A 21,199-nucleotide genomic window follows, 5' to 3' on the forward strand; every position below is an offset into this window, starting at 1 on the left:
TTCTCAAAGATTATATCCTCCCAGCAGCTCTGCACTTTGGTATTTGTGTTTTCATAGTGTTCCTGCAACACACAAAACTGGCTTTTGGGAACAGACTGTGACAAAAGAGACTCCTTTCACATCCACTTCTGTTCTTTCTGTGAGAACTAAATTACAAACTGTTGAAGACAGCATGAAAAATAAAAACTATTAGAATAGCTTCTGAAACAACTTTGGAGCATATTAAAAGGCTAACATTAGTCTTGGGCATTACAACATTCTTGCTCAAGTTATGGAATTTCTACACCCTCCCTTCTTAATAACAAGAGACACATTCAGTCCATTATTGACAGACAGTGTGAAATATTAGAATTAAAGTATTTTCATACTTACAAGACTCTGTGCTGTAGCTTTAATTTTACAGAGGAATTGAAGCACAGAATCTTGCTAATTTCAAACCACCTGAGCTACAACTCAGCTAGTAAAGACAGTCTCATGAGGCTCCTGATGAGGAGCATTCCACACAGACCCTGCTGGGAAGAGAAAAATGACAGAGAACAGCAATAGATACAAAGAAGACTAGAAAAGTAAATTATGAAGGAGAAGTGGAGGTAAAGAAACAACCCTAGGAAAGGTAAACCAACAAAAGCAAAATCAGAAAGAACAAAAAAAGCAGAGATGATCTTAGTAACAAATATCTAAATATTATCTCAGCATCAAGTATAGAAATTTTAAAAAAGGAAAAAATAAAAAAGGAATAAAGACAGAACTTATCTGAACAGAAGAGTTGTACACCAGTGTACAACTGAACAGATTGCAAATAAGAAAAGTACGAGTCACATTCAACATATTTAGTCACATTCAGCATATTAATACTGGAAAAGGCACCACTGACCTTCACCTTACTATTTTGAGTTTCTCCATTACTTGCGAAGTATCTGAACTTCTAAACTGCTGGTCTGTACTGCTGACTCACTTTTATATATGTTATACCATAACAGAACAGTATTCAGTAAAAACAGTCTACTTGCAAAATTAAAGCAGTGCTTTCCCTATGCTAAAACAAAAGCATGACCATTTTTTAATTTTTTAGCAATGTAAAACTTAAGAAAACAAGCCTTACTTTCTGGTAAAAGAGGAGGTAAGGAGAAGGAAAAACCCCTAAACACAGCATAAAAAACTATGATGTTTATAAATCTTTATGTTTATTAACATAAGACTTTCTTCCATTATTTTCAGCCAAAACTAAGACAGAAATACTTAGTTTTTTGACACACTGACCAAGGTAAATATAAAGTGTAGAAATAAATTTTTTCTCTGTAGATGTTAGTACTGGATTTCTTTTGCTTAGGTAAGCACACCAAATAGAACATCACTGTTGCTCCTGCTTTGCACTGTGTCCAGCTGAATTACACTAAGGGCCGGAATGTGCAAATCCACAGTAGACTCCATATAAACATCACAGATTATATGGAAATGGTTGAACATTGTAAAATTTCTGCATTACATGGGAATAACAACACAGAGATGTAACATAATTCTTCAATGAAAAGAACAGTTACAGTCTAAAGCAGTAACTAACACATCCAGGTAAGCCTTCAGAAGAGCCAATAAACTCCAGTGAAACAATAAAACATATAAAGATAGTGATATTTTGTCAGTAAGTCTCAAGATCGTAAATGAGCATGGTATACTTTCTATGAGAAACCTTTTTCCTATTGATATTTGTGATGCACATGTTCAAGAAACAAGATTAAAAATACTTTCTGCTAAAAGAAGACATATTTTCAAGAGAAATTATGTGACTGATGATGTAACTTACATAAGGAAACATCAAATTCCAACTGTTTTACAAAAGTTTGCCTGTAATTTATTGAAATGAGAATTTGCCTGCGACTACTTTGAGCTGACTGTCCAGTGCAAGAAAAGAATCACAGTAAGTAACATGAAATATTAACTAAACACTTGCTCCCATTCTCCATTAATGTCTGTGTTGTTAAGAGGTAATTTTACAGTCTTTATTCTAAAGATTATGAAAATCAACTAGGATAAATAAACTTAATACAGCATGTATCTTGACAGAGGACTGCATGCCCATTTTATTAAGAAAATGGAGCTACATCACAAGCTTACTGAACAGTGGTTCTTTAGAGACACAAGCCTGTTACATTGGAAATAAGGAGCAGAAAAACAAATTTCAACAAAGTAAAATCACCACATCAAACCAAGCACTTTAATGTAAATTAATTAATTTTATTAAGAAGGGAGTCTTCATGTATTTACAAATCAGAGAGCTAATCTAAATTGCTTTGCAAATCTTAGTACAGATCCAACCTCTCTCCACCCATGAAACTGATCCAAAGGCATACTAAATACTTCAGAAGGACCTACCTGGGGAATATAAACAGAAAAAGGCACAAACTATTCTCCAGATTCTCAAGACCAATACAATACATTTAAATTTTATACAGAAAAGTTACTACCTTAGTCATAAAACACTGTGTAGCTGCTCTATGGACAGCTTGGAAGTAGGAAGGCATAAAGAGGTAAGAAAACTGAGAGAAACAACTGTAAACCAAATTTTGGAATCTCAAAGTCACATTCAAAATTACTTCAAATGTAGGAGGAAAAATACATGTACATTTAGCTTTAGTGAAAAGAGCCCAAAATGCCTAACGCAGCCAGACATCACGCAGCTAAAGAAAAGAGTATTTGTAGTCAGAAAAATTGGTTTGGCTTCAAAGATTCAGTAGCTAATAATGATTTTAGCAGAGGTAATGCTGCTTTTAACAATACTCATGAAAACACAGGATAAAACTAGAAAAAGCAGACTGCACTTCAGGGAAACACTTTCCCAGCAGCAATCCAGAGGGACAGAAAAAAAGGGCAATTAAAAAGATGTCCCTAACACATTTTGTGATTCTTACAGCAGCAGTCTTTATCATTTTTGGTAAGTACCTGATTTGATAAACATACCCATAAACTAAATGAGTTAAAAGCTTGATTTTAATATGAAATCTAGAAATGTCTACAGATGATATGCAATTAAAATTCCATTCCTTGTATTATAAATATAACAAATCAAACTACCCCAGTAAATGACATCCTGAAAAGCTACACAGTTTGTGATTACCAATTCAATTTACCTAGAATTACCAATTTATTATGAATGCTAAGTTATTTAGCTCACTGGCGTGCAACCAGTATGACCTGCTATGTTCACAGGTGGATAAGTTTCTAGCATGTCTTCCAGCAAGAACAAAACAAAACAGAAAACCTATCACTAGGGTACCATTCAAAGTTGAAATTAGTGTGTTGCTCTTAAAAGAATTCTGTCATATTCTAGACTTCAGCATTTCCACTTCTTATCAATGAACTGCTCAATAAGGCAAAGAAATCAACACAACACCAAAAGCATGCTTCCACACCCACTCACACCACTCAAACATTTAAGATGGCCAAGAGCTGTTCTATGCAATATAATTTTCTACATTGGTCATGCACAGCTTGTATGAACAACAACCCAAGCAAATTAACAAAAAGAAGCAGAGAGGCACCTAAAACATGATTTGGGACACTTCTGATTGCTTCAAGAATTTGGATTTCATTTATTCCTCAAAAGTTTCATTCTGTCCAATTCTGTCCTTTAACAGGCAAGGAGAGTAGTTATATCAATTTCTACTATCGACACAATGTCTTTCTGCTGATACCTACTTCAGGACAGGAAGAGCCCTCCATAATTGCTAAGCTCCTTGGAGCTGCAGTGAATAAGATGTGGATAGTTTGTACCTTGATTCACAGAGGCAGCAGAACTTCTTAACTGTGTTGTAAAACCAATACTCTTCTCAGTCTAGCTCCATAAACCAGCAACCTAACTACATCTTTATAGTTTAGCAGTCACCCATCACTAACACATTCTAAAAGGATTGCAGCATAATTTGACCTCTACCCTATTCAGCTTGGGAGAGTCACAGAGTTATGTCTACCTCTGCTCAAAGCTATAACCAGGATCACCCACAAAGCATCTTGTTCTCTTCTCTAAATATGTAATTATTCAATCAAAGCTGAAAAGATAACCTTATATTATTACTCTAACCCCATTCTGTTACTCAGTGGCAATTATAGAGTAAGCTCAGCAAGTTTGGTCTGTTCTGTCTTTGGTTTCTGCTGGTCTTTGTCTGACCAACTTTGTTTGTCATCTAACTAAAGAAACTATCTGAATCCAGCACAATCTGGATTCAGGCCAAGAGATAAACAGGAGACTGCTTTATTGGTACTGATATAGTTCTGCCTATCAATAGATGGGCAAAAAACACCCATTGTCACAGTTTTTCTCTTTGTCATATACCAGTACTGCTGACTGAGACCCCCAGTACAAAAAAGGCATGGACCTGGTGAAGTGTGTCCAGAGGAGGCCACAGAAATGAGTGGAGGGCTGGAGCACCTGTCCTTTGAAGAAAGGCTGGCAGAGTTGGGGTTGTTTGCCTGGAGAATACGTGGACACCTCATTGCAGCCTTTTGATACTTAGAAGGGGCTTAAAGGAACAAACTTTTTAGCATGGTATGTAGGACAAGGGTAATGAATGGTTTTAAACTAAAAGAGAGTAGCTTCAGATTGGATGTAAGGGAGAACTTTTTTATTATGAGGGTGGTGAAACACTGACAGAGGTTGCCCAGAAAAACAGTGGATGCCCCGTGCCTGGGAACCTCCAAAGTCAGGTTGAACTGGGCTACGAGCAACCTGATCTAGTTGAACACGGACATTGCAGAGGGGCTGAACTAGATGACCTTTGGAGGTCCCTTGCAAACCACATCATTCTATGATCCTATGCTACTATTCTCCCCAAGTTAGTTATAATAAGTAAGTATATATTAACTATATATAGTTATAATAAGTATATAAGTAGTTATAATTCAACATACAAAACCTGTGTTTTCTGGATACATGTCTCTGCATTTCTTATAGGCATGCACTTGAACTGTCTAAAGGACATACAATCAATTGCTACCAGTATCCATCACATACAGTCAGCTAAGAGGAAACTCACCAAAACCAGAGCTTAGTATTAACAAAAAGCTTAATTCTTGATGAATGATGCACAATATAAACCCTAAAGCTGAGCAAAACTTATTGATGAGTAACAACTTTGGATCAGGCCAGTAAAAATTACCAACAAAAACTGATGTCCATGCAGCAATAAAAAAAAGAGCAGGAAGCAAAACCCACACATAAAACCAACTTAAGAGCAAGAGAGAAGAGTTTTTGCTTTTGAAAACAAAAACACGTGACCTCCAAAATAAAGCAGACAAAATGTCACAATCTTGAGAAAGTAGGCATGTGGGTAAGAAGTAGGCCTGAATCAAGCCCTGCTCATATACTCATATGTCCACATGAGAAATTTCACACTTACACAGCTGGGTTAATACAAAGACAGTATTTTGCTTGTGCCTAGGTTTTCTACTCCTGAACTCAGCTCAAATCTGCTTTCAAAGAAGAATTAGGGAGCCATGCCTTCTGCTCCTCCATTTTATCTAGAAGACCTGATTACTATTTTAGCTACAACACCTGTCCTCAGTTTAACTATTGCTACCTTTATCTCTCCTGATTGCTCACAGCAGTCAAGTAAGCTGTAGCATGAAATATGAGCCACTTTAAAACTTCTACAAAACAGAATTCTACAATACAAGAAGCATCAAATATGATAAATCTGTCTTTTGCTGGTCCTGTGAATTAATTTCCATGAGCAGTTTGTTCCTTTTCTTAAACTGTTTAATAGTCTAGGCATGGGTTATGCAAAATATAGAATGTATTAAAGCAAGTTTTGTCAGGAGAGTTATGCTTTTTTACTTTCTATACAAACTGAACTTGGAGTACAGATGAGCTTCCACCTAAACTGGGAAAAATAGTTTTTGCATGGCTTAATTCATACAGAAGGTACTACCACCTTGAATAACCACATTCTTACCAGCAGACTACATCAGCAGCGTTAGATCACCAACAGTGTCAGAAAAATCAAATAAATCACAACCATATGAACTTTCAAGGAAAAAAGACAAGCAAAGAAACCATATTCGAACTGATACTCGTTATTCTTAACTAAAAAATTTTAAGCACATACTGCAGTGCTACCATGTCAGAGTAAGGACAGTTCTTATCAAGACCTATAAAGAACAAGCAACAACAAGAACATTTCATGTTCTTTTGGATACCTACATTAATGCCAAATTACACAGTTTCATTTCTTTACTGAAATGTGGCTCTACTGGTGCTTTCAGATTTAAAAATAAAACATTAAATTCATAAATCAAATCAGCTTTGAATCCCTTAGTCTTCTGACAGCCTGAAAAAGCAGCCCCCAAATAAATGTATTCATTCAACTATTTTTAAGGACCTTAAAGATTAATTTTGATTATTTAAGTAATAATTGTACTAATTATTGCACTACTGATACTGACAAATACATGCCAGGAAGCACCTGAAAGTTTGTCCATACCTTCCAGCTGTACCCTATGAGTTAATTCAAGAATTTTAAATGCAGTACAGGTTTGCTGGAGGATGCACAGGATGCAATATAACAATTGAATTTGCAAGTGAGAGGGAATTTGGTTTAGTTGTGTACATTATATGGCCTTATGCATTCTAAAAGGGATACAATTTTTGTTTGGCAGGCTACAGAGAAAAATGTGTAGGAATACAGACTATAGCAAGAGTACACCAAAGCATTAAGGATGGCCTCAAAAATGTTCTTCTGAAGTAGGAAAAAAATGCCAAATATGTTTTGGCTTGATAGTGCACTTTTTCATTACCTTAAACAGTATCATCTTTGATTGACAGTTTTCCATTATGTAATACCACCTAATTTAGTGAAGGTGAAAATTTAGTCTGTCAGTAACAATAAAATATACATAAGGAAATTATGAAGATTTTCAGAAGCAGTTATAAAACTTACTCAAAAAATTAAATATTGAGATAATAATGTAACTGCAATAATCTACAACACTTCTAGTAATGAAGCTAAAAAATTATGTTTTTTAAACTTCCAGTCAAATAAAGAAAACTACTAAGAACAGAGTATATTTTTGTCTGTAGCATCAAATTCAGTACAATTATTCCAATTCTTCATAAAAATGAATAATTTTAGGGATTGGATCATCCCTTTTTTTTCAATCTTCAAAAATTACTCAATAAATTCTAAGATTATTTTTATTTAAAACTTTGATCTAAATTGTTCCCAAATCAGGTATTCCAAACAGTAAAAAATAATTTTATGATCACTCCAGGGTCTTGAAGCCAACCAGAAGCACCCAGAATCCAGAAACAGCTCAGTACCAGAAGGCCTAGCATTAACAGAGCAACCCTGATGTCAGTAATTTGTATAACTCTCCTGCTCCGACTGCTACTCCAGAAATATGGTATTTTTTGAGCCAACCAGTGACTTCAGTGATCAGGTTCACTACTACACTAAACAAACCTTGACTCTCATTGGAAGTAACTGATAGACAAGGCCTAGGCTATTTCTGATCCACACAAGGAGCCTTCCTCGATTGTTAAACTACAAAATTAACAATTCCTGCACATAGTTTACATGCCAGGCATGTATGAAGTGCGTTGATAAAGGGCAGCAAGGTGACAGAAATCCCAACTTCTTATTTCTAAGTTATGAAAAAGGGTTGGTACTAGAGCGAAACTGTATTTTAAATTGTAATCTTAAAAAATTGTAAGATTTACCTGTAGAACAAGGCATCTGGAAATTGGGGTCATTGCTATCCAAAACAGGCAAACAGAACTGGGCACTTGCAGATCCTAGCATAGGATCCTTATCGCTGAGCATGTTCTTCAGCGAATCCTCTAAGACATTCTGACTTGTACTAAAATCCTCACAGACTTCATTCTCCAGGTTGGATTCTAGAAATAGGGCATCATCTAATTGTTCAGTAGGAATTAAATGGTTAAATGTATCAACTATATCCATGAAGACTCCTGTGTGTCTTTCAGTCCTATAGAAAGACAAGAAAAATACCATAAGAAAATAAGCTACAAACTGTAAAACACCTAAGACACCAGCAAATTTTTTGGCTCTTGTGTTTTGTAAAGAATGCTTAAGGTATTTAAGAATTATAAAAACAAATAAAAAACTGCTTATGGCTTAGTATGGCCCACTAAAAATCATAACTAAAAATCAATTCCCTAATTATTTTAAAAGAAATTCCATGCTAATCTCCTCTATCAGCATCTGAATGCTGACACTTCTACAGAGTGTGAATAACAAAGGTAACTAAACAGCTTCTAAAATTTGTTTAAATCTTAACCAGCCCAAGCAGATAGGACACCAGAGGAGGAGGATAGCAAGAACAAGTGAACCTGAAGACAGCAGCACTGTGAGCATGATTTTCTTCTTTTTAAATGCACAAATGTGAGGTCAGCTTCCACTAACATCAATGGAGCTGAGAAGGTTCCAGAGCATGCCATACTATTAATATGGTGTACTACTGAGAAGAGCTATATTTCTGTTCAAAGAGCAACTACCAGATACTTCATAGCAAGTTAGTATTTCCAAACAGCAAGGTTTTATTTCTATTAATTTTCATCGATCAACACAGTCAATAAAATTACATCAGTTTTATACAAAAAATCTTATTTCAATCAAGTACATGAGAATTCTGAGCTGGCATCAAAAGGAGGAGCCTTTTGAAACTTCAATTTTGAAGAAATTTAGATGAATGTCTAGAAGTCTACATAAGGAATTGTATACAGAGATGGCAACTGCATTTTACAAGGAATTCTTTATTTTCTAGATCTTCTTTGCAATGCAGCAGAAGTGCAAGTACTGAAGCAAAGACTTAACTATTAAGTATGTATAACTAAACATGGAAACTAAGAATGGAAAAAAAGTCAGCAAAATACTTTGGAATTTTGCTTTAGCATATCCTCAAAGTGGAGAAAGATAACCATAATAAATATGATCAGACAGGTAAGGAAAATGGAGCAGTGCAGTACTGCCTGGCTTAATTTGGCAAACAGGATAGTCTGAAAGGCCAGTTTTTGGCACACAAGGTTATTAAACCTTTTGGAAACAGCAAAAGGGCACAAATAAGTATCCTGCTCCTTCTTTCATCATCCTCCTCCCACATGAGATAATTATTTTTTTAGAATGAACACCCTAATTAAAGGAAAATGACAAGTGAGAACTGGAGTTTGCAGTGCTTGAATTACTTTCTAGATGGTTATTCCAGCAACCTGCCACTAAATAAATCCAGTACTTACTCATGCTTAATAGAACATTAAGTATGCTTCCTTAAACACATTAATGGGGCATTTCTATTTTAGCAATCAACTGGGAATATCCTAGCCAGAGACATGTAAGGGCTCTGCTACAACTTCAACCATATTTGCGCATTTTATTTCACAAAATTACAAAAACTACAAGTTTAACACAAATGGTGTTTCCTTTTGTTTGGGTGGGGTTTATTAGGGTTTTTTTGGTTTTGTTTTTTTGGTTTTTTTTTTTTTTTTTTGTGGGGTTTTGTTGGGTTTTGGGTTGTTGGGGTTTTATTTTCAAACATGCCAGTCTTTCTTCCTTCTCCCATAGGGCAGCTCAGAAGAAAGTGATGGTCTGGTATAGAATGGTGTCTCTGCAGAGCATGTTATCTTTCCAATTTCTACACACAATTTCTACACAACAAAGCAGTCTAATACACGAGGTCCTACTGACCAAGCAGCCAGAGTGAAGTTTAGCTGAATCAAGTGCATTTAGTAATGAGACAACAGACTTCAGCACTTGCTGCCATGATCTAGTTGAACAGTTAGAACATCGACTGGACTTGATGATCTTATAGGTCTCTTCCAGTCTTGAACTTCTGTGATTCTGTGAAGTTGTAATTTGAAAGCATTCTCACAAAAAAAATGGACTTCTTTTATCAAGCAATGCAGTGCATCTGCATATACACCACACAAACCAGCATCTGTAGCAGCAAATACGGTTTCTGAAGTTCCAAATCTGGCAACAAATGAAGAAGCAAACTAATAGAGAAGTACTATGCTGCACTGTATAATCTGTTTTTATTATTATACCAAGTAGTTACAACAATCTGATACAATAGGATAACCTACAAGAGATGCAATGGTCCCAAGTAAGAAAATAATTACAAATGCCCCAATACAGTACTTTAAAGCACCTTCCTGTAATGACAGATTTTTTCATATTAGCATTACATGAGCACAAGAGTAACAGCCACAGGATAAAATAATGGTGAACCCTGACATTAACAAGTGTCAGTTATTGACACTGCAATTATACTGCAATAGAATACCTACATATTGTGAAATTGCAAGAAACCTTTTGCATCCAACATTAAAAAGTGGCATTGGCTTTGAAGACCCAATAACATATCCCAAGCTTTTTTCTGGATAGGAGAACATTTATATATTTCTTACTCAAATATTGTGGTTCCCAAAGCAGTGATGACCACTTCATAAAAAGCAAAGCTCTTGCTACAAAAATCCCTGACAGAAATTAACCTGTCTTCAGTGATGTGAGGAAGAAAAAGATAACTTCAGTTTTCTAAGACTACCATGCAGCCAATTCAGAACACTAAAAGCACTGAGAAGTAACTGTTAAAGCAACTATACATGCAGTGGCCACAAACACCTTCAAAGAGACCTAAGTAGCTAGCAGAGAAAATTCAAGAGGAATTTTACTGAAAGCTTTATTCCTGGAGCATGAGCCTATGATCAAGTATTAAGTTCTACCCAAATTTTGCATCAAAAAGTCAGGGGGCTTGCATAAAAATACTACTAGCACAAAGTCTAATCTTACAGAACTTGTTCTACCATTTTTAAAATAAAAAGTTTATGCCAGCAAAATATAGAAAATCAAATTTTTGCTTTACCTAGTTCAAAAATCCACTCTGTGATTATTTACATAATTGGTACACTACCAAGTCATTTTAAAAAGTTATTTCTAACATTACTAGATTACCTATCATAACAAGTGTAAAATCTGTGGGATTGAGGATGAAAGAAAACTTCTTTAGCTAGACAGCCATTAAAAACAGTTGCTGCGAGAAAAAAAAATCTTCCCCTGCTCAATGCCTTCAGTGTATGAATTTTGAACGGCTTATTTTGCATTTGAAACACTCTGAACATCAGGAAAAATAGCCAGAGGTAGAGGTAAAATCACAGTTAAGATTTTCATGCTCACTTATTTCCAAAGCTAATCCGAACCCCTCAAAGGCAGAACGCGTTATTACCGCGCTGGAACGCAGCCGTGCCCTCCCCTCGAACCCACGGCCGGGGCCTCGCAGGCAGCCGCGCACACCGAGCCGCTCCCATCGCACGGCAGCTCACCAGGGCTCTCCCGCTGGGCAGCTACTCACAAGCACCACAATATGGAAAGTATTATGCACACAGAACCAGTGAGGAGTGTTCATAAATGAGGCAAAGGAGCAAGTCCCAGTGAGGCTCAGTGAAACTCCCACCCACTGGCTCCTGGAGCATCAGAGCACAGCAACATACAGAAGGAGTCTGGGTAAGAGAAGAGCTCACCATCAAGGAAAGCTTGAAGTATGGCGAGCATTCTCCTCAGTTCACTAAATACACTTCTCTTACACCTTCGAAAATTATTTGCTTCTATCAGCCCCCCCCCACTGCAAAACCAGAAGCAACAATTACAGAACTAACACAGCAACAATTACAAAGTAACTCACCAACCAACACCTGTCATTACGGGACCCAACGCTATAAACAACCCTGCTGGAAAACACTACAGCCAAACATGATTTCTAGAATTTTCCCCACATTGTGTTTACCATAAAATTTCTTCATGCTCTCAACATTGTTTTCTTTTGCAGTCTAAGTCTTTCAGTTTAAAAGAAATAATTTCTTCCACTGCTGAATTGGTTTATTAAGCCAGGAGTGCCACAGTATTGCCTCAAATCCCAACAAATCTGCTATGAAATAGACACGCTGTAGAATCTGCCACAGCAGATTTTTATCTTCTCCCCCTTTACATATTTTCATTACATCTTTAACAGTTCTACATGAATTTTTAAAATTAAAAGTTAAACAGTCAGAATGATCACTTCTAAGAAAAGAAACTGAGATCTCAAACAAGTATATCCTTCCAAACTAATCTTAGAAGGGAAGGAAGACTAGAAACTGGACAAGAGATAATGCACATCTTTAAGCTTTTTCATTGTATATGAAAGAGGCAAAAAAAATAATATAACAGGAACTTCAGTTCCTATTATTTTCTTAATCACAACAGAGAAAAATATTTTAGTGGAGATCTCCAACTGCATCCACATGTTTCTATCATCTTATCTAACACCCACCTCAGGCAGGAGTGATCACACTTTGTATTTACCACTACGCATTCCATTTTTCAGCTGATGGCCAGGCCAAGCATACTCTTGACTGCATTTTCAACTAAGTCTGCCTTAAAAAGTAGCATGTTAAATTTAATTTTCCAAATACATATTTGGATATGTGTTAGATACATTTGTCTTGATATTTTATTTTTTCTTTATTTTCCTTTACATTCATTTTGTTCATTTTTTTACACATCATTTATTTTACAAAGCAAATATTAGGCTTCACTGTAATTACTCTCTTTCCTTCCCTCTCTGGCCAGGGGGTGAATTTAATATATCTGTTTACCTTTTAAACTTGACTTTCATATTTTAGCTTACATTTTAAAGTTAGCAATATAAAAGAGAAGCTTCTGTATGTTTAATAATTGTCAAATTAAAAATAAATCTGGTTTATTAAAGTTCTCAAAAGTTGGACTTAAAAAAAACCCCATTTCTACAAAGAAATATTGCCAAAAAAAGAATTGCCTGAACTGGGGACAAGGATAGGCAAAAACCTGAGGGAACCTAATGAAGGGGAAAAAAAAAAACAACCTCACACTGCTTATTTAGGATATTCAGAGTCCTAGATGTTGAATAGCCTATCTACTTTATTGACCTGCCTGAATAAGGGAGTCTGAAACTGCTGAAGATAGCACAGCAATACTACAATTCCTTCCATTTCACCAAAGTACCTTTCTGAATAGTGTCTGTACTTCCAATTTGCTGAATCTGTCTAGTGCTTTTAAAAGTTTTGTGCATGTAGTTATTGACTGTGGGAGACACTCCAACGTTCAAGATACAACACTTGGTCTCTGGCCCTTGTGCTTATGCACACCCAATGACCAGCAGCAAGCACTAGTCATAACTAGTCATAACAACTCCAACAGACTCCATTAAAAAGATCCATATTATATTTATTTCTTCAATTAGTAAACTCTGGAAGGAGACTAAACGAAAGGAACAAGCTATTTGGACACCTATCACCTTAGATGGCAAAACAAAAGAGAAAAGCTGGCTCAGCACTGTTACAGAAGAATTAGACAGTAACAATAACTGACAAAAATTTTTTATCAAAAGAGGAGAACTGCATCTTAATTGGCAGGCAATGAGGTAAGAACACAAGCAGCTTGAAAAAAAAACCCAAACAACTCCTTGCTCATGCTGTGTGGCAACTACTGGACCCAAAAGGGACACTCAAGGTATGAAATGTCTACCTTTGTTCACTGGAGCTGTGATGTCAGACCACTCCATGGGCTCACTGATACCTTGACACTTAAAAACCCACCTACCAAACAATGTTACTTCAAAGCCCTGATGCACGTTTTACTGCCATTCTCCTCCTTCCTCCTACAGAAACTTTAAAGTTTAAGCTCCCAAGTATCTAACTGAAAATTAAGGCTAAGTTGCCATGTATCCATGTTGCCATGCTTTAAGCACCAGAAGCTGCATGCATTATGTTCATGGATATTACAGCATCAAAAGCCAGAGCAGAGACCCACATCTTCTGTAGCAAGAGATTTTACCCAATGGTGCTTCACAGTCCAAACACATCCTGGGATTAAAGAGAAAAATTATCAGGCAGTGCATCAGAGGCAGCATCAGTAAGAAGATATCAACTTGACATCTTTTTGGTGAGTTTACCAATCTCACACCAATGTGCATTCTACTCTGGTTCATTCTGGCTCAAATCCCATCACCTAAGGCAGCCTTCAAGAATTAAATTAACTCACAAAATATTTTTGACAGAACAAGCAATGTGATCTACGAGCATATGAACGACCATCTAACCACAAAAACATGTTTGGAAAGGGTTAAAAGAAGCTTTCAGCATCCTTTGTCAAAAAAACAAAAGGCAGATATAACACTTGTATAGAATATGGTTTACTGAGCTTTAATCATTAAGCATCACCAAATTTGACCTTCCTCATTCACTTATCTCCCAAAAAACAGGACACTGGCCAAAACCTGCCTAACAGGAACATGTATGCAAATAGGTTGATTTGAATCATCCATACTGCTGTAAAGGAGGGCCAGGAAACACTTTGCTGACCAACTTATACTCTGAAACATCAACCCATTAGGTATCCATATGCCACCTGTTCCCTCATGTAAACCCCCTACTTATTATTTATTAATTTAATCCCTCATTTAAAATTTAAGATCTAGCTTTTAGTGCCATCAAAACAAAGCCCTGCTAAAGACTAAAAAACAAGAAATGTAAATCTGAACATTTCGTTAAATGTTACGAAGCTCTTCTATACTATCTTTGTGTTTACCTCACTCTGAAGCCTCCAGACACCAACTGACACAAACCCCTTGCTACTAAAATCTCAACGGACATAATAATAGTAATAATCACCTCCCAAAATCTATCTAAAATCTAAAGTTATGTGCTGCTCCTCTCAATGACAGAGCAGGTATCTTACTACTTGCTGTCATGGTATTTAAGAGAGCAGACAGCTCAAGATACTTGCTTTGTTAAACCTTCTCTATTCATAACTCATTCACCAGCCATAACTGTACCTCATGTGTACCTCAGTGAACAGAAAGGAAAAGTAAATTTAAAAAAAAATTATTTATTTAGAAGACAAAGAAATACAGAATGAATAGAGAAACCTTTTCTTAATCACAAAACATGAAATTGTATCATTGAAAATCATCTTAGCAGTTATGTTAAAAAAATACCGCTCTCACTCTTACTTTATAGCTCAAAGAGGCACACAGTGCTGCATTAAAATTTCTGTTATGTCAAAAAACACCTTCACAGTGTGAAATGTGGAGTACGTAAATGAAAAATGCAAATTTTTTACATTGTGAAACATTAAGTACTCTGTTTTCCCTTGCTGGACTGTCCCACCAATGAATACACCTGAATACCACAAAAATTAGGCATAAGCAAAGACCATTTGAGTCTCTCCATTGCTGTATATACCTTTGGAATTTGTAAGTTCACTACCCAGAGGCATTTCACTGAAAGTAAAGATGAGGAGAGATTGTATTTCCACCATTACTGCTATTCTTTTGAACTCTTCCACCCTCAGGTTTCTCAATACTTGTTTCAAGTATTTTCAGCTGGAACAAGTAAAAAACGCTAAACTGTGTAGCAGGTTACACTGATTATTCATCAGTCACTGGACAGAATATTTTCATTTGTAATACCTTTTGCATTTGTCAGTGTCTCTCTCATAAAGATTCATTTGGAAACACCTATTAGAATTACGGTTTGTTTGTTGGGATTTTTATTAGCAATAGTTAAAAGCCTAATAGCTAACCCTTGTGAAGTTTTTCATAGAAATATGCCATCCATCATGTAGCTATACTGACACCACCCAGGAGAATGTGACAAGCTGTCTGAATCTTTCACTTTCTGCTTCTATAAAATGAACTCTCATACCCCAGTTCAGGGAACTTTATCATTGCTACTTCATAGCATTACCTTTCAAAAATATGCCCTTACCATAAAAAAAGCTTCTAATATAATATGGCTCTCTCCTTAAAGCTTGTATATAACAATATTCAGGTTGACTAGGAAAAATTAATGGAAAAAAATTAAAATAACTAAAGAAATTCATCAGCTCAACTCTGAGCACAACACAAGTGGTAGAGGTAAGCCTCTTTTTAAGACAGAGGTTGCAGAAACACAGTAGATTAGTATTTTCACAGTTTCTGTTTTCCATAAAGCGCCTTACCACTGTGTTGAATTAAATCTAGCCAACATGGTTTGTAGTTAGGTGCCCTTTCATTCTGCAAATATAAAAGGCACATAAAAACTGAATGATTGAGTAACAGACAACAATAGCTGAAAAAAAAAAATAGGTGCTCAGAACTCCATATTTATATGCATAATCTTTAAAGCCAACTACAGAAATTAAAAGTAGAAGCTGTTTGTTGCAGAAAAAGAAGAGTTTTATTGCAGGACATGCACTAACTGTAAACAGAAGTGGAATTACTCCAAGAAATGTAAAAACCCACGTTTTCAAGGCTCCCTTACATTGTGCCCCAAACCACAACAGATTAATTTATTAAGCAAAACAAACCATGAATTAGTGGTTATAAAAAGATGCCATATGTTTACCATCCTTACATTCAATCCTAAAATATTTCCACTGTTTAGTGATGCTAATATTCATTTTGATAAAAGCAAATGCATAAGAATTGCATAATGAATTAACAACTACATAAAAGACACCACAACTACAATTTGCATGGCGTAGCTCCTGTCACCCCCCATTCCTGTCTTTCCTTACTGGTTTTTACGCTTCACTCCATAGGTTATTTTTACTAATTTAAACTATGCCTCAGAGTGCTCTTTATCCAAACGCTCCCCGCACGGCTCTAACAGGTCTCCCTTGCTCACACCACACAGAATGAACACTCGTAATCACATGAACGATTCCTCTTCTAAAGCCTGAGAATTATTACGTGCATCCCAGTAGCAAGCAATAAACGCACTGTCCCAGAAACAGCACCTCATCCCAGATAAGGATCTGGAAATACCACCAGGCCACTGAATCCCACAGCACTGCTGATAAACACATTTTCTCCCGCACTTCCTACAGTGGGTACTATACAAAGGAGCTGAACAGAAATTGTTGGTGATGCTAAGTTTAAAAGACGGGAGGAGGCGCCCGGAACAGGTCAGACCAAGAGCAAGAAGAGCAGGGTGTGAATTGGTGATTGTTTCTCTCTTTGGTATGGGACAACAAGGCATCGGCAGCTCAAGGGGTGAGAAGAAACAAACGTAGAAGGACCGAAACGCAGCAGCTGCAGGGCAGGGAAGGCGCTGTGGGAGAGCTCTCGGCAGCAACACGACTCCGGGCAAGGAGCCTGCGGCAGGGTCCCGCACGGACACGGGGCGGGAGCGCCGCCGCGGGCAGCGAGGCCGGGGCCAGAGCGCCATGTCAGGCGGCCGGACCCGGCCGGCCCGGGGCCCGCGGGTGGCAGCCTCAGCCTCCGCAACAACCGCGCCGGGGGCGCGGGGCCGCACCCGGGCAGAGCGAGGCGGCCGGGGAGCGCCCCCGGGGCCCGCGGCCGGACCGCAGGTCACCTGCGCACAGGAGCCAGCGGCGGCGCCGCCTCCGCGCACAGCCCGTGCCACGGCCCCGCGGTGGAAGCACCCGCGTCCCGCCGGGCCGCCCCTCGCCACCCCGGGCGGGCCTGGCCAGCATAGGCCGCGGCTCTGCCGCCGCAGGCCCGGCCCAGCCCTGCCCGGCCCGGGGAAGGCTGGGGGCGCCGCGCAGGGCAGCGGGGTCCTCCACGCCCGCTCCTGCCCTCCCTGCCTGCCCCGTCGCTGCCGCAGCCCGCAGTAACTCACCCGCTCCGCCGCCCAGCGCTGCCCCGCGGCCGCGGGGGACGGGACGCGGCGGCCGCGCCAAAGGGAGGGAGGGCGGCGCGCGCAGCTCCGCGGGGGCGCGCGCGCGGGCTGCCCCCGCCCAGGTGGTCGCGCCCGGCTCGGCCCGGCCCGGTGGTGGCCGCGTGCCCGCCGCCCCGCCGGTGCGCGCCCCCGCGGCGTCCGGCGCGCCGGGCCCGGCCGCTCACGTGACGGAGCTGCTGGAGGGAAGGGATGGGGGCGGGCGGGGGCGCGCGCGCTGCGCAGGCGCCGGGCGGGAGGCGCCGGGGGCGGGGCAGAGCCGCGGGACCCCGGGCCGGGCCGGGGCTGGGGTGCGCTGGGGGCCCCGGCCCGGACAGGCGCCGGGACAGGCTCCTCAGCGGAACCGGCCCTCGCGGCGGAGCCGGGCGTGACATGGGTACCCTCGCTGGAGTCGGGGGCCGCAGTACCCAAGGCGCCCGGTGGCAGCCGCGGGCCTGGCCGTGCGCTTGACGGGCCTGCCCGGGCCCACGGGAGGGCGGATGGGGGCGGCCGGCCGGCTCCGCGGGTTTTCCCCTAGGACCCTGGCTGAGGACACGCATGGTGTGACTAGTGCGTGTGTAATGATGTGGCCTTTTGTCTTTGGAGAGCAGCTGCCACCCCCCTGCTCGGTGCAGCCCGCGTTATACAACCTGTTTGTTAATCTGTCCTGTGCGCCGCCGGCCCCGGGCGGATTCCTGCAGCTCCCGATGTGCCCGGCTCTTGGGTTCCTACACGTCGGACAGAGAAATATCTGCAGTCGGTCGGTCCTGGGCAGACATGTCTCATGCTGCCTGTTGGTTGGTGCAGGCGCGTTTTCGCCTTCTCTTTTCCTGGTAACAGTTTGTGTACGCGCCTTGCAGGACCTGTGGCGCACATCCGCACGAATCGACACCTGAGGGAACTGTCGCGGTGTGCGTTTGTCGGGACATCAGGACCTGGAGTAATTTGGTCTCCACATGATGCCAAAGAGCAGGACTGTCTTTCCTAATTTGTGTTACAGCATTGGCTGAATGCAGCATTCGTTACGCTGCTTTCAGTTGTGATGGCTGACATGAAGTGCAGTGCTGGCTGGTTCTAGCGTATACCAAGTTTCAACACCTCCAAAAGAGAAATTTGATTTTTAATATTTCTAAAAATCGAATTTGGAATTACCTTATATATTACTATATTAACGCTGTCTTTACATATTCCTAGTATTTTGTAATGAAATACAAACATGATGTAAGGACAAAAAAGTTGTGTTTCCTTTAGTTTCCTTTTTTTCAGTTCTGTTTTGAGTTTTTGAGATTGTATTCTCTAGGGCTTTCTTTGGTGCCATGAAGGCTGAAATACATTGAATGCTTCTCTTGCTGCCATCACACTAGGAAAGGAAGCACTAAACTGAAGGCATGGTAACACAGCAATATTTACAGGCAATACACAAGGTATTTGCAACAGAACAGTTTTGAAGTGGAGCAGTTTTTAACCTATTCAGCATTTTTTTTCTCCCTGCCCTTCCAAAGCTACTTATGCACTTTACCACAAGTTGGTTTTCTCCAGTTTTCTTCCTGTACTTCCTCTGTTTCAGAAGGACTCTTATCTTTCCAAAACAAGCATCTTTTAAAAAAACCCTGAATTCTTATGATGGTGCAGGACTGAGCTACTGGGTTGGTTGCACTCATTTTTCAAAGGCTTTTTAGGCATGGAACTTTTAGAGGTGCTAACCCTCTAAAATACTGTTGATATTATACAAAGAAATGAAATTACTTTCTGAAGCAAAATTCAGTTAAGTAGAATTTGCATTGCACAAATTTTCCAGCATTCAGCCCTTTTGGTTTCATTTCTTTTGACACAAGCAGCAGGCAAAGCATTGCTGGTAATCTGATCTTTGTTCATTGCTCTATTCAGTTTTTTCTTTACACTGTCAAAAGTCACATAACTCCAGTGACCCATCTCAGTTTAACAGAGTATGTGCACTTTTCTTTTGCCATGGCCACACTGTACCACTGCATTTATGTCATGAACTTGCCCATCTGAAGCACCTGTGTTGCAGTTCAGCATAAAAAAAAAGACCACCCCAGTAGGAAATTTTGTAGGTATTACAGAGGCCTTTGTGTACAGTGACACACCAGGTGCACACAATTACAGCTGTGCCATTCTTCCCTAGCAATATTTTATCATGTAATCCCTTTATACATGAGATACTTGGTAGTAGGCCAGATCTTCCAAGTTGTTTCCATTGAAAAGTAACCTCTTTATTTTAAGTCTTCTAGTGCCCTGAACACAAGAAAAAGCAGCAGAAGGCAGTTTCTTTGCTTGTAGTTCCAGGCCTCTATTTAGCCACAACTCTTCCCAAGAGGTTTGTGAATTATATTCCTTATAGTCTTTCCATGTTTTTTGGTCTAAATGGAATTTTTGGAAATATGCTCTGTGCGGTCAGATTATGATCACACTGGTCATAAACATGGCTTGCTTTTTACTGTTGATTATGCTTTGGTTGTCAAAATGTGGAAAGGAGTTAGATTGCTCCATGTGCTTATCTGGATAAAGAATGTGTTGGGTACGGTGGTGCCCTGTTGTAGGGCGGCATTTGCTACTGTCAAATAGCTGAGATATGTTACAGCAGTAGGCCATTAAATATTCAAACAATGTCTCACAGCAACATCTTTCTTTTGTCTGCAAGATACTTGATTTAAATGATTTTAAAACCCAAGTGCTGCATTTATTTTGTGAATTGCATAACTTAAAATGTTATACAAAGCAGAGTTAGACTTCTGAAATAAATTGATATGTACTACACCACTAGTTACATTTATCTGCTGAATTTACAATATTGAACAAGCTTTTTTTTTTTCTGGTTACTGTTTTCTGAAAGAGTCAGAAATACTACTTGGCACCCCTTAATAATTAGATAGCTGCTTTTCATAGCTTACTGCCATGATTTTTTCCAGGATGAGCAGCGGACACTCTGCTCACAATACCTGGGATTTGCCAATATCACTTGTTCAGGAGGCTCCATAGTTAGCTCATTAGAAGTCAATTTTAAGTTATCGTGAATTATATCTTTAGCAAAATTTAAAACTGTTAGTTCCTCTGATCTTTTCTATTTCTTGTGTAATAAGAATTTACTTTTTCAAATGCAAAACAGTAACAACCAATAATCTAAAATTTTCTAATCACATAAAGGAAACCCACATATTTGGTTAAGAATATCTGATTTGACACTATTTTCCCTTTAATTTCCTACCTCATCCTTGCTTCATAGGAAGGAACAGTAACATGTGCCCCCTTACCCACTTTTCACCAAATTTATAACATGATCATTCTCTTTCCCCACAAAAAGACTCATTAGCAGCTGCCAGTTGTTGGATCAAACAGAAGTTATGTGTCCTACTCCAGAAAGCAGCAGAAAAACATTCAATTCCACAGGTGAAAGGAACAGAGGCTTTTAAAATTACCCATACAACTAGGTGGATAAAGGCAAGGTTCTGAAGACAAAGGATGTTTAGCCATTGATTTTATGACTAAGGGTAGATTTTT

At 39.2% G+C, this 21,199-nt stretch overlaps 1 protein-coding gene across 4 annotated transcripts in view; it reads right to left on the reverse strand.

The window, feature by feature from the left end:
• Positions 1–17,781, reverse strand: part of PHF3 (PHD finger protein 3) — a 52,653-nt gene extending 34,872 nt beyond the window's left edge. Inside the window, exons 1-2 of one of the 4 annotated variants that reach the window (XM_058801757.1) lie at positions 17,645–17,667; positions 7,709–7,977 (exon numbers count right to left, since the gene is read on the reverse strand). In XM_058801757.1, the coding sequence (XP_058657740.1) occupies positions 7,709–7,952 (244 nt within the window). In that variant the 5' untranslated portion in view covers positions 7,953–7,977; positions 17,645–17,667. Of the gene's footprint in view, positions 1–7,708; positions 7,978–17,644 lie in introns of those variants that run through there. The other 3 variants (XM_058801760.1, XM_058801758.1, XM_058801759.1) reach the window with 3 other exon arrangements.
• Between the last annotated feature and the right edge of the window lie 3,418 nt (positions 17,782–21,199).

This window comes from Ammospiza caudacuta, chromosome 3 (assembly GCF_027887145.1).
Source record: "Ammospiza caudacuta isolate bAmmCau1 chromosome 3, bAmmCau1.pri, whole genome shotgun sequence".
NCBI classification, from domain to species: Eukaryota; Metazoa; Chordata; class Aves; order Passeriformes; family Passerellidae; genus Ammospiza; species Ammospiza caudacuta.